Source organism: Simochromis diagramma, unplaced genomic scaffold (assembly GCF_900408965.1).
Source record: "Simochromis diagramma unplaced genomic scaffold, fSimDia1.1 OVJJ01000284.1, whole genome shotgun sequence".
Classification (NCBI taxonomy): Eukaryota; Metazoa; Chordata; class Actinopteri; order Cichliformes; family Cichlidae; genus Simochromis; species Simochromis diagramma.
This window is the reverse complement of record NW_024386871.1, coordinates 2,550,305-2,563,470: the sequence shown is the minus strand read 5'-3', so window position 1 is coordinate 2,563,470 and position 13,166 is coordinate 2,550,305. Positions and strand designations below refer to the sequence as shown.

Sequence of the window (13,166 nt, the reverse complement as noted above, 5' to 3'; positions counted from 1 at the left end):
AAAAATATACAAGTCAAATGCCAGTACGATCCATTATCCCTCATCTTCCCGAAGCCATATATTGACTGTGAATGAGGCCATACAGATAGAGGAGATAGATCTAAATATTAACAATGTTTTTCTTCTGTTGTTTTTTTTTTTTCAGCCCACCTTGTGTCAAGGGAGAGCTAATCCTTAGCAGTGTTATCGATTCAGCTGCTGGGGCTCATTATTGACTCATAAAGGGTTCACATGGGTAGAAAAAACAAAGATAAAAACAGTGGGAGTGAAACTATAGCACCCTTTTAACTACCTAATGCTGAGGTCACCCCTTAATGAATTACAGCTTTATTGATTTATGATGTTCTGTATCCTTTATCTTGCAAATACAACAAGAGATGCTTTGACTTTTGTTTGTTGTTAATCTGACACCTTAGGCAAGGGTTGCTGAGGTAAGTAAACGTAGCTATGTGATGTTCTGTGTAAACACAGAGGGCTGAAAACATGTTCGACTCTTAGAAATACTGCAGCATGTTGCACGGGGCCTAATTCTTATTGACTGCTGCTGATTGAAGAGACTGTAAAATGAGTGCATGGAACAACATACATGACTCAAACTGTGTCTTTCCATTGTCCATAGTCATTTGGACCCTCTTGGTTGTATTTATCCAGGTTTTAAGATTCCCATTTTAAAAACCCCTTCAAGTAAATATGAATGGATTTTGCTCCGTATTGATTCCAAGGTGAACATCAATTTTTAACCGAATCAAAATCAGTGTGCCTTGTCACTTTAACAAAGAGAGAGCGACCTACATGATGTATATACTTTTTTGGGAGGGGGGAGGGTTATAGAACATGTAACAAGATTAAAGCATTCTCAAAAATAACCACTAATCTGTTAGTTACAGTCGTTGCAGTGATCTCTCTACATACGGTTTCAAAAGCTCTGTTCTTTGGCTTTATAATGTAGCATGAAGTTAAAACCAATCAGTTGGTCGCACAACGGTCTGCTGTAGTTTGGCATATTTCAAAGTAATGAATCTTAAGAGCCTTACATTTAAATATAGTCCTGAATCAAAACCTGATTAACAATGTAAATTTAATGGATTAGTGTACAGATTAGGATGTTAAGTCGGTAGTAATTAATGTGTCAAATATTCCATTTTAATCTGCTTAACTTAACTCTAATTCTGGTATTATAATATGCATTGTGCCACCAACTGACCTCTGCTGAATGAATCACAAAAAAGGTATATGTGAATGCACTATAATATATCCCTTTCTTATAGATTGTAAGTCTGTGTCACACTATGAAAGCTTCCTCACACCGCCATACAAACAGCTACACTGATCTGGGCAGAGGCAGAGAAGTACAGACAAAGGAAACAAACAAACAAACCAACAAAAAAGGACACAGAGGGAGATGCAGAGATGAAGAGAAAAATAAGGACAGCAGGGAACAATTGAAAGGAAACAGCCACATAAAAGAAAAGAAAATGGGGAAAGAGAGACAAAACCTACCTCAAGCTATCCTTCCTGTGCACAGTCACATACATTTCATACACCCTGCCCTGAGGAACAGCACCCGCTGGAACCAACAAACTGACTCCTGCAGGAGGAAGGACAGAGGAAGCAGAATGAATGAGTTTCATCACTGGATTTATCAATTTCACCATGCACAACTGAATTACTGAATGTGAAACCCATCATCACTTTATTAAGTAATGAATCATAATGATAATCTTTTTAAAGGCAACCCATGTAAAACCTTGTCTTAAATACTCCATTACAATGCAATATTTCACAGCCTTTGAAAGCTGCTTTTCATCAACAGGTCACACAACACATTTTTACCTTAATACAGCTGCTGCTTTCCTTCATTCTTTTTTTCCTTTAAAATCTTGGTTCATCACTAAATCATATGAATCTGACTGCAACAGTATCAACAAATGTACTTACACGCTTAAGTATCTAATGAAGTCAGAGGCCAGTAGAGGAAATATATCTGAATAAATCACTAAAACAAACATTGCCACATATTCTTAACTTTACTGTGATCGCTGTTACTGATTACTGTTACTAATCAGCAAGAAAAATGATACAACTCTCCCTGTTTGCTGTCTTGTCACTGCACAGGAACCATTTTTGCTGTTAAACACTTGTGGGATGTTTACCAGAGTTGGGTACAATGAGGTGTCCTCCTTGGCTGTTGAAGGATCCATGAGCAGTACAGGAAGGATCTCGTGTTCGGGCCAAGCTCTGATTGCGAAGGTTCATGGTGTCACTGTTATCCAACAGGGACTGAGTTACCTATGTTGATAAAAGAACAGTAACAGTGATTTTAACAAAACATTACAGTATTGTATATGACACATGCTATTCAAATTGGCCTGGCATTTATATAGTATCTTCTAGTCTTACCAGCCACTCAAAGCACTTTATAGTACCAGCAACATTTACAGTGCTTTATCCTGTGCACTTTAAGTGTTTTGTTTATCTCATACCCAAGAGCTCAAGCTAACATGCGTGTCCTAGGCCTGTAGATGGAAACCAAAGCTCCCAGAGAAAACCCACAGCAGCACAGGAAGAAGATGCACACTGTACACACTTACAAATCAGCAGAGCTACATTCACATTTGAAAGCTCTGTTACACGTCTTTTAAACAAGAAGAACTTGAATAGATGCGTGACTCTTTCTGCAAACAATGTTAGAGTAACCATGTAATAAGTATCTTTTTTTAATAGACCTTTTATGTGGGCAGGCATTGTCCACCGTTATGCATAAAAGCAATATGCAAAAGCTTAAAGCGATAAGGGAGAATGAGGTTCAAAAATGCATAAGGAGAAAAAGAATGCAATGCGGTTTAAAGGATTGAATTCCTCTGAAAGACCTCGCGTCGGATCACATTAAATATGTAGCCTAAAGCAAAAACAAAACAAAACAAAGAAAAAGCAAAAATCTCATGAAAGTCCAGAGAAGCTTCACTGTGTCAATCTCATTTTTATTTTTGTCAGGACAAGAATTACAATGGAACTGTAATCGGTCCCTTTTCTTCTAAAATTTGACTTTATTGATCAATTATGCTTTTTACTTGCATAAGTTCCTTTTCTGTTCATTATGATGCCACAGGTAAGACCTCCATCTGCCTGGGGATGGGGGCGATGCATGATCACCTCAGGGTGAAATGTAAATGAAGGATTTGATATTCACTGTTTTACTCCAGCATCACACAAAGTTGAGAAGAACTAACGTCGCTAAACTAAGGATGAACACATCAGCCTATAAACAAAGAAAATAAATAATAAAAAAATCCACAAATTACCTTGGCAAGGTCAGTCATTAGACACAGCATGCGATCAATTATAAAAAAACAAAAAAAAGAAACATAAAATCATCAAAAGGTAGCAACTGATCTGTAGAGTTCAAAGATGGAGAGTTCAGCCCTCGTACTGCCTGAGGACAGGTGCTGTGATGAAACTGAGCGGTTTCATCTGTATTTGTGACAACTGACTCTAGTATGCATGCCATGTATTTGACAGAGCAGGGAGGGAAAGTGGGGCACTTAGCCGCATGTATACTAATGGTGTGTAGTGTCTTCATGTGACTGGGAAGACATGCGCAGCTGTGCTGTGCTGTAGAATCTCTCACACTGCTCTTGCAGATTAAATACAGACAGGAGGCAATAGCCTACTGTGATCACACAAAGTGCTTTCAAGCAGAAAAAAAGATACAAGCTCAAGGATATTAGTGTTGGGTAACACTACCTTAGGAGACAGTTTAGACGTAAAGTCTCCTCCGAGGTCATCCTGAGGTGTGACCAGTCCAGAAGAGTTGTACACTTTGATCTTCAAGTTGGGAAGAGGATCCAGGAGAGGAGAGTTGGTCATTGGAATTTTGTCTGAAACATCATGAAGAGCATAGACTGGACCCCGATACATGGCAGCTGCATTTGTTAAGTCTGGCGGAGCAGTCAGCAAATCAGCTAGAGGGGTAACATTGACACAAGAAGAGAGACAGAAGCACGAGAGAATTTACAACGTGATATCAGAGCGGTTCAGGCAAAAGACAGACCAGCTAAAGTAAATCTATGGTGTTGTATAGTGCAGTGTGTGTGTGTGTGTGTGTGCGTGCGTGCGTGCGTGAAGCTGGGGACAGATGTGTAGAAGTTGTAGCAAGATCAGTGAGAAGGAAAAAGGGGGAGGAAGAAGAGTCAGTCAAGGCTGCTGATAAGCTATCAGTGTCTGGGATAATACATTGCTGTACATGGGGGCATGACCTGTCTGCATGAAGGACTAGTCATGGCTGCTGAACAGAGAGACAGAGAGAGCAAGAGACTTCTACTTCACCTCAAAAAACACTCAAATCTCCAGGAGTTAAACATGTGTATTATCAAAACTATCTCATAACACAACAGTTCAGTTTCAAGCTGTGCTATAAGCTCTTAAAACTCTCATCAGAGTCTACTTTCTTCCAAACTGAAATAACATTAGTGAGTATTTTTCAAAACATCACCATGTCTCATAAATAAATAGCAAACAGAGTGACATTCAACTTGTGTTAATACTCATCCATGTATCTATTTTCCACTATTTGGAATAGGTATAATACATAATATACATTTATGTGATGATACACTATATGAACAATTTTTTATGACATTATTAAAATCATCAGACTATGTTACTTTTGAAAATACACTGAATGCTGTCATTTCAATCATAATTCAGGCCAAAGGCACTTTGATCTTTGAATAACATTCAGAGCCTCTCATTTGTTTTTCATGTCATTAGTCATCACACGCTTCTGATTTACTACATCTTTCATTGTAGATGTAGTAAGTTACAAAGTCTCCCATAAACAAAGTAACTGTTTAACACACTATATTTAAAAAGTTAGAAGTCTGTCACTTCTAATCAGTAAAATTCAAATGAATAAAAAAAAAAAACCTATCCTTTGACTTGTATAGTTTGATCTGAGGCTGCAAAACGTGTTAGAGTCTTTGTATATCCTGAAGTTTTTACCCTGCTCTTTCTTAAGCTGGCACAGCTGACGTATGCTAATGGAGGAATCTTGACTCTTTTGATGTATTGCAAGCAAACAAGCAGCCCACTTACACACAGAAGCACTGTCATAAATAAAACACTAGTGCATTGTCACAGGTTGGTACTACAAAAGCACTCGCACATGCAAATGTGCCTTGTGTACCAACAACACGAACACTATAAAGCGCATACTGATACACACCATAAACATGTGACACATGCACTATACATGGGAAGGATAGGTAAGGCTCTCCTGTTGATTTCCTGTTGTGCTTATTGTGAAAAGGTTCATGCACACTACATCAATACTGTATGGTAATAAAAGTGCATGAGACACTGAATTATAGCTATAACCACCACAGCAACAGCAGGTTCACGCATGGCTTCTTTAGGATCCATACAGTACTGACCTATTGTTTTTTTAATCACAAAATTAATAGTTAAGTAATTACAAATGCTTTGATATCACTCACAGTAACAGTAATGTTTTGTCTGCTAGAATGTTAGCCTCAGTTCTTTTAGATAGTTCTGCTGACGGACATTTACTTAAACTTCACCAAAGCCATTCAAGTGAATGTGCTTCGAGCAGCCCTGTAACAGTTCTGTAGAACCATCTTGCTATAACCACGTTAGAAGCACAGAAGCTACCCTAAGGGCAGAAGCACAACAGAGCTTACTTCTACACAAACCCCTCTCAGAAAATTCTGCAAATATTCAAGATTTAATTGGGACTGAGATCACAAGAAGACCAGTTACCTATTAAGGAACAAATCCCGATTATTTTTTTGGGCTCAGACCCTGAAAACCTGTTGTTCTCTCTGAGAGTCCATCCATTCTAATTTTAAATTTCCTTCATTGTCACCCCCCACCACCACCACTAACATATATGCACGAACACACGCGCACACACACACATCTGTTGCCTATTACTCTCTTCCTTTCTCTATCACCAGGCTGTTTACCCTTAAAGCCAGCGGGTATTCCTGCCAAATCATCCCTGCTGAAATTTAATTAACAACTAACAGAAAGCCAGAGAGAGAGAGAGCGAGAGAGCGAGAGAGTCAGAGAGAGAGAGAGAGAGAGAGAGAGAAACACGCTGGGACATAATTCTTCATTAATTGTAATCGGAAATGGTCCCTCAACACAGAGTGACATGCATCCTAATGTTTTACTGATAAAATGTCACACTGTCTCTACACATAGGAACAAGTTTACTCTTCTCCTGTCCACACACACATGCGCAGTCATGCACAACCATTTTTGCTCACTGTTAACCAATTAGCACTGCACACCCTCATCATGCACACTATGGTTTCAATGTTAATGTTCGGCCACAAATGAACACACTGTTAAAGAACACCCTGAAATATTTGCAAATGTAACCCTTTTCAAAAATGCTTTTCATATGAAGACCATAAAGTGCAGCTGACTATGATGAAAACAGACTGAGCGTTTGCTTAGTTTCTTTTAGAGTGTTTCATTCAAAGTTGTGGAAATGTATGAATACATGTCTGGCTGTAGGATCTACTCGCTTCACGTAGGCGAACTTTTACTGCGTTTGTGCAGGTCTGTGTTAAGAGATCTTAAATCAAGGTGTTTATGTCATTTCTTTCTACAAGAATAACCCGACCTAATGGCATCTTTGGACTGACACCTGATTAATACAAATTCCCTTCCTCTTCCTGGCTTTTCCAGTAAGCTTTTAACTCTGTGGACGTGTGCAGAGAGGAAGAAATGACAATACAGACAGCAGACAGTGAAATATAGCTCCATTTTAAAAGGAAGATAAACATGAGGGAGTGTCTGTTGTGGCTGGAGTCACATAGCTATGGGAAGACAGAGACATGGAGACTGGGATGAAGGGAGGAGGATGCTGATAAACAGGAAATATGATTGAACTGAATGTGCAGATATGAAGGTCGAGGGGGAAAAAGTGAAGAGCAGAATGAGAGTGACAGAGAGAGACTCTTTGATGGAGGAGAGCAGTGTCAGGTGGAAAGAGATTAATCCAAACCATCAGAGGAAGCAGAGAAATGAAACAAAATGATACTAGTGTCAAAGCTCTAAAGTGGATGGGACACACAACAATATTTCAATTGACAAATGGTCATATCTGTTGTTTTCTATCAGTCTCTCTGTGTATTTATCCCTCTATTGTATCAATCATTGGCTATAGTGATACTCTAGGACAACTTCTAGTGCTCTCTTTGAGAGAGCATAAGGTAGGCAGACCCTTGCTGTCAAGTTCCTACTTAACAGCAATTATCCGACTAGCCCGAGTAGCCTTCAGAATCGGTTTAAAGTGAGCATAGCAGGGATATTTTGAAGCAAGGTTGTATGTAACCTGACTGAAACTGGATTTTGGAGCAACCAAGATAGATTTTTCCTCTTTATCCTGCCAAACAGACAGCTCTGTCTGGAGAGGAACTAAAGTTCTCTTCAAAGCCACCAGCCTTCTTTGACAAAATCTGTAGCTTTACATAGAAAAACGTTTTGTTTTGACATTGAGGGTGTGCTGATTGCCATCTATGAGGGCAATACAGTGAATATAAATAAGTACATCACATAAGTCAACTTGAAAGAGTTCCAGCTGACCCTGATTCTGTCTCCAACCATTGTAGTGTTTCTGTTTGGCTGTCATACCAATATTGATGGACCATTGAGGCAGCTGCACAGGCTAAATCATTCCACTGCATTTAAACACCACTTCAAGGTGGTTTATAAAGAAAATGATTGAACTTGCTGTACTGTCTTTATTGTAATACATTTTTTTCTTTAGAAAGACACCGTTGCGTCGGAGAAGAAGAACGAAATTGCTTTTAAACTTGTGTTGGATGCATATAAATATATATAGATAGATATACTGTAAACATTCTGTATAGAGTTTCTGTATTTCCCCTCAGAATCAAATGTCAAACGCTCATTACCTGATCTGGCTGTCTTGATATTAACAGACTGGAAGCCTCCATTTAGTGCCGATGTGTCAATGATGTCAGAGTCAAAGTCGCGGTGCGTCTTGCGATAGACAAAGAGCGCCACGATGACGGAGATGACCAGGCACATAATCACTGCGATCACTATCCCCACATAGAGCGCCACATCATCTGTACTCGGGGCAGCTGGAGGGGAACGAGAGAGAAGAAGACCATGTTAGACAAGTACTGATGAATCAAGACCCATTCATACTTTAAATACCTTCTTAGGAGAAACTGTACATCAGAAATGTAAGTGGCTATAAACAACTTAGATAATACTTGTGGGGCAGTAGGGTGCTAACAGAGAATAAAATACTTTTATGAGTCTGTCATTCGTAATTTGTGTTTGACAGTTTCACTTTTACCTCATACTTCAATTCAGACTCAAAGGACAAGTACTATGGGTTTCATTTCAACTGAACCTTTCAAACAGCCCTCCAGCTCGTGTAATATAATAATTTGTCTACACAGACAAAGACACCTTGCATAAAAAAAAAAGAAAATTACCAACTCTTGAAACTTAATAAGGCTGTTAATTATTTTACAGGGGGGTCCTAACAGCCATTTTCAGTTGTACTCTGGCTGGAACAATGGTTAAACTGTCATTCATGAGGCACATCTTGAAGCAGAAGACGGATCTAAATTTTTAACTGATGGTTGATGCAGATGGTAAAAGGTATGTGACACACTTAAGGATGAAGAGGAGAAGAAATGAGAAAAGGATGAAAGGAAACGAGATCGCTGGGGATGAAGATGAGGATGTAATTGGAAGGAAAGGCAATCTGTGGACAGAAAACACATATGGAGAGTGCAAGTGAATAGAAATGAACTGAAAGGAGAGTAAGAGGCTGGCTGATAAAGTCAAAGGAGAGCGAAGAGAGAAGACAGTGAAATGGCGAGGAAAGGAAAGAAGCAGAGGAGAGGAGATAACAGCAAAGCAGGCAAAGGAAGTAGGAATGCACTTGAACTTCAAAGCAGCAAAACAAACAAGCCTACATATTTAATATGAAAGTGCCTGAGAAACTCTTAGTGTACTCTCACTGTTAAAGAACTGCTCATAATCATGTCCTGTGTAGCGGGTGGGAGGGGATTTGTCTGCAGCTATTAAGAAAACTGAAAAGTATAGGAATCCTGCTTTTAATCCACCCTTAAAGTTGAGAGGCAGATAACAGGCTTTTAGCTACAAACAGCCTGAGTCATTTGCTAAAGGATTTGCTGTTGTCGCATCAGAACATGTTCATAAAGCACGAACTTGATTATGCATGAAAGAATCCTTTGATGGTGGCACACAAACATTCACGCTTACACATGCTAACACACGATGCACATATTCACAGAGGAGAGGTCATCTGTGACGCTGCTGGTTACTCACTTGCCACTTGAGGGAGCTATGAGCCACTTTTAGTGTCCCTCGAGAACCGAACACGAGGGTCAGGCTTTCCCCCTTTTTTAAAAGTTAAGTTCAAGAGAGATGTGAACAAGGTCTCTCTGGGCACTTTGTTCATTACAAAAAATATGATTCTGACCTTTTTGGCAAACACCACAATGTTGACCATCCCACTAGAAGCTTTTGATCATTTTTAAAACAAAATATTTCACAACAGAACATAGAGACGTTCACTTTGTCTCACATAACAGTAAACTGCATCATAAGGTGTGAGCCTATAGCGTGAATATGTCACTTGTAGCTATTTTTCCTTCTCCTGCCATTTATAGAGAACACAACGAATCAGTTAACAGAGACAACCTTCTGCAGATCAGTCAATATTGCCGTGGACTAAAGCATCGCCCCTGCCTCCACACGAACGGTCTCACTGACTGAATGCTGCTGTCTAGATCGACTTCGGAAAGACCGCGCCTCGTGTGTCACACAAGCCACACTGTGGCAGAGGGGAAAAAATCATTCCTATAATTTGCGTTTACAACCTCCGATCTGTGTTTAACGACAAGATTTACAGCACTGTGGCTGTTTGCTATAGCTGCCAAATATCTGCTCTTCAGATTTAGCACAGACGCAGAGCACCACCTTTAAATCTTCAAAGTCTACCTCAAATAGGCTTTGTGACATGCAGTTACCAGTTTTCATTCTGATGTTGCCTGTCGAAAATTCCCCGATGCCCCAACTTCCTTGCTGTGTAAAGATGCCCTGTTATCAAGGTCCTTGCAATTGCCAAAGGGGAATAGAATTGGATAATCCTCTTAAGTACCAATTCCCTGATCTTAATTATGATCATCATCATCCCCATCTATTAAAAGAAACTTTATCTTGTGTCTACTTTAAGTTGAAGGTCTAGAACTTCACAGCACATGCAAAGTCAGAAAGCCTCAAGAAGCATCACTTCTCAGCTCACTTATCCCAGTCTCCTACAGTGGTTTGGGACACTTTAACTAGGCTATAGCCTGCTGTGTTCTCAAAATATAAATGTATGTTTGAGTGCATCTGTGTGTTTGTGTGTATGCACTGACTGTAACTTGTTTTTATCTCAGTGGACTTAAAAGCCTTTCTTCACTCTCTATCAGTTTATATCCCGTCCCCTTTACATCTTTCGCTCCCTCAGTAAGTCACACCTCTCTCTGACTCCCTCTGTTTCCATCTGTTTGATTTGTAGATGAATGAAACAACATGTCCCATTAGAGCTTCCACCTGCCTGAGTAACCTACATACAACTGCTTGATACCAAATGTTTTTTTTTTATTCGTTCCCTTTTTTGTCCTAGATTTGTCTTTTTATTTCTACTTACACATAACCATCACAATATGACTAACTTGCACTTATAAATGGTGCTTAGTGAGACTCATACAAAGACGACCATTTTTAAAGTAAATGAACAGAACTGATTCCAAAGTTGTCACTTATTTCATAGACTATTCAAAACCCCAGTGTGTCTTTTTTTTATTATGAAAAAAGACATTTAAAAGAGCGAAAATACACCTTTCTCAATAAATAGACCTTTTTAAAAATTTGAGCTAAGTAATAAAATGCATATTGTGTCCCATGTTCTCTCCCAGTGACAATGACAATTTTAGAAATGTGAAAAAAAGCACTAATGCACAGTATCTTTTCTTGGGCACTCAAGTTGTCTAAGCTCTCTGTATGCATCTGTTTCTTTAGTCTTTCATTTTCATTGTGCTTTCACATAAAACACAAAGTGCTGCTTGGGCTGAAAACTGCCTTTTCTGTAATTCTGATGCTCTTTTGTTGTCTGACTAACTGCATAATAGGCCACACTTTTCTGACATGATTGTGACTAAAAAAAGGAACTGAAGAGAGTGCAGTCTGACTAAGGACTGATAGATGCACACCAATATTCACTTTTATGGGTCACAGTGAATGCATAGACAGATACGCATAAACGGACATGTCTATTTCCTGCGCCTTTTCTCCCTTACCTGATACCCCCTCCCCTGCACCTGACAAGCAGTTTCATGTTCAACACAATCACCATCACGGCCAGCTAAATTGGATTTAGATTAAAAATATGTACCTTTCAACAGAAAGACCTGAAATGACTTAAATAATGACTAAATCACCTGGGAAGGAAGACAAACATTTAAACACCTCATCTGTGATGTTCCGGCAAGTGCTACCTGACAGCCTCTCTATAGAAGACAGAATCTTCTAAAGGTCAGGAGACACACATATGCACACACTAATAATAATATATAGGCCACACACATGCACACACGCACACACAACAGATATACATGCAAGTGGTTAAAGATTTGACAGTGGTGTGGGAATGCTTGGTTTGTACACATTTTGGAGGCATTAGTGTGCTCATACAGTTGAATTGTGGAGACATAACTCCCATTTGGGGTCTAAAAGTGTAATTTTGTGAATGTATTTCCAATTGGTAATGCTTTGGTGGACCTCGGTATTTGATTCTGATGTTAGATTTTATTAAAGAATGGCACAAAATGTAAAATATTTTACTCTTATGTAGTTGTTTTGCACAATAGTTATACCTTAAATTGTACATATTTATTTTGTGCTCACAGTATGTGTGTAATGTCAAATGCGGCTTAGCTGCAAAGCCAAGGTGATTTTGCCAACATTGCTTTTTTGTTTTGGGAGCAAGATTTGAGCGACTCATTGCATCATAGCTGCTGCAGCTGAACTGACTTTATCTCTGAGGGTTTAGTGACATGTAGTGTGGAACCAAATGCATCAGCCAGTGTTGGCACTGTACACAACACATGCTTACATGTGAACAAACCTGGAGACCCAGGAATTTGGAGAATTATACACAGACTCAGTTTTACATCCGGTCGATAACACACATGGGCTAGCGGAACGGAAGCCCCGGTCCACCATCACTCAGCACGGATCACTGTCTATCAATTGGCCCAGCTTTTTGTCATTCTCGGAGTCTGTCCAATCTGCCACAGCGAGGATTTAAAGAAGGGGGAAACAAGGATAACTCAGATTAAGTCATCTCTATCTTTTCTGTGATCTGCATCCAAAGCAGAACTGTGGACAATCACTACTTGAAACTCATTCAACTGCCTTTTTGATCTTGCTTGGCACAAACATGCGGACACCAACACCAACTCCTGGCAGATGCATCTGTTCTAAGTAACTGTCAGGGGTGATTGAAAGGGGGGGCGAAAGAGAGTGAGCAGTCATTTCTAAATGTGTCTGTGCTTCAAGAATGGTTGGGGAAAAAAACTTAATGGTTAAAAGTGTCAAGAAATAAAATATGGAATCACTCGGAAGGCAATAAAGCCAGAAGGTGTAATTCTATAACTACAACAAAGTTTGCAAGGAAAGTCATTAGAGCTCATGCATTCTTTAACCCTGTAACACAGTGTAATTGCTGATATTTAATGAAGTGTAACTGAATGGGACATTATGACCTCTCTCAGTGTATCCTGGCCACAGTTATGAATAATAAAATACTACCAATCTCTCTTTTCACACGATGGCTAAATCACATATTCACAAAACAAACAAGGTACAATACAAATGCATAATGAAGCCGTTCAAATTATAATAATTTTGCTGACATTTGCTTTTTGAGCTTTTCAGCCTCTATTTATGAACCACCCTGAGATAAGAGCTGATCAGCCATCAGCTGTCCTTGTGAAGCTGTCAACAGTGAATGCAATGCAACCATAAGGAATGACAAGGGATTTCATTGTGAAACCTATCATAGGTGTGACTGACGG

At 39.3% G+C, this 13,166-nt stretch overlaps 1 protein-coding gene across 2 annotated transcripts in view; it reads right to left on the bottom strand.

Annotated features, from left to right (window-relative positions):
• si:ch73-72b7.1 (netrin receptor UNC5C) overlaps nt 1–13,166 on the bottom strand; it is a 180,307-nt gene that overhangs the window by 14,701 nt on the left and 152,440 nt on the right. For both annotated transcript variants that reach the window (XM_040031617.1, XM_040031618.1), the window contains 4 exons: nt 7,950–8,141; nt 3,745–3,962; nt 2,154–2,289; nt 1,501–1,588 (listed from right to left, as the gene is read on the bottom strand). In XM_040031617.1, coding sequence (XP_039887551.1) covers nt 1,501–1,588; nt 2,154–2,289; nt 3,745–3,962; nt 7,950–8,141 — 634 coding nt within the window. The remainder of the gene's footprint in view (nt 1–1,500; nt 1,589–2,153; nt 2,290–3,744; nt 3,963–7,949; nt 8,142–13,166) is intronic.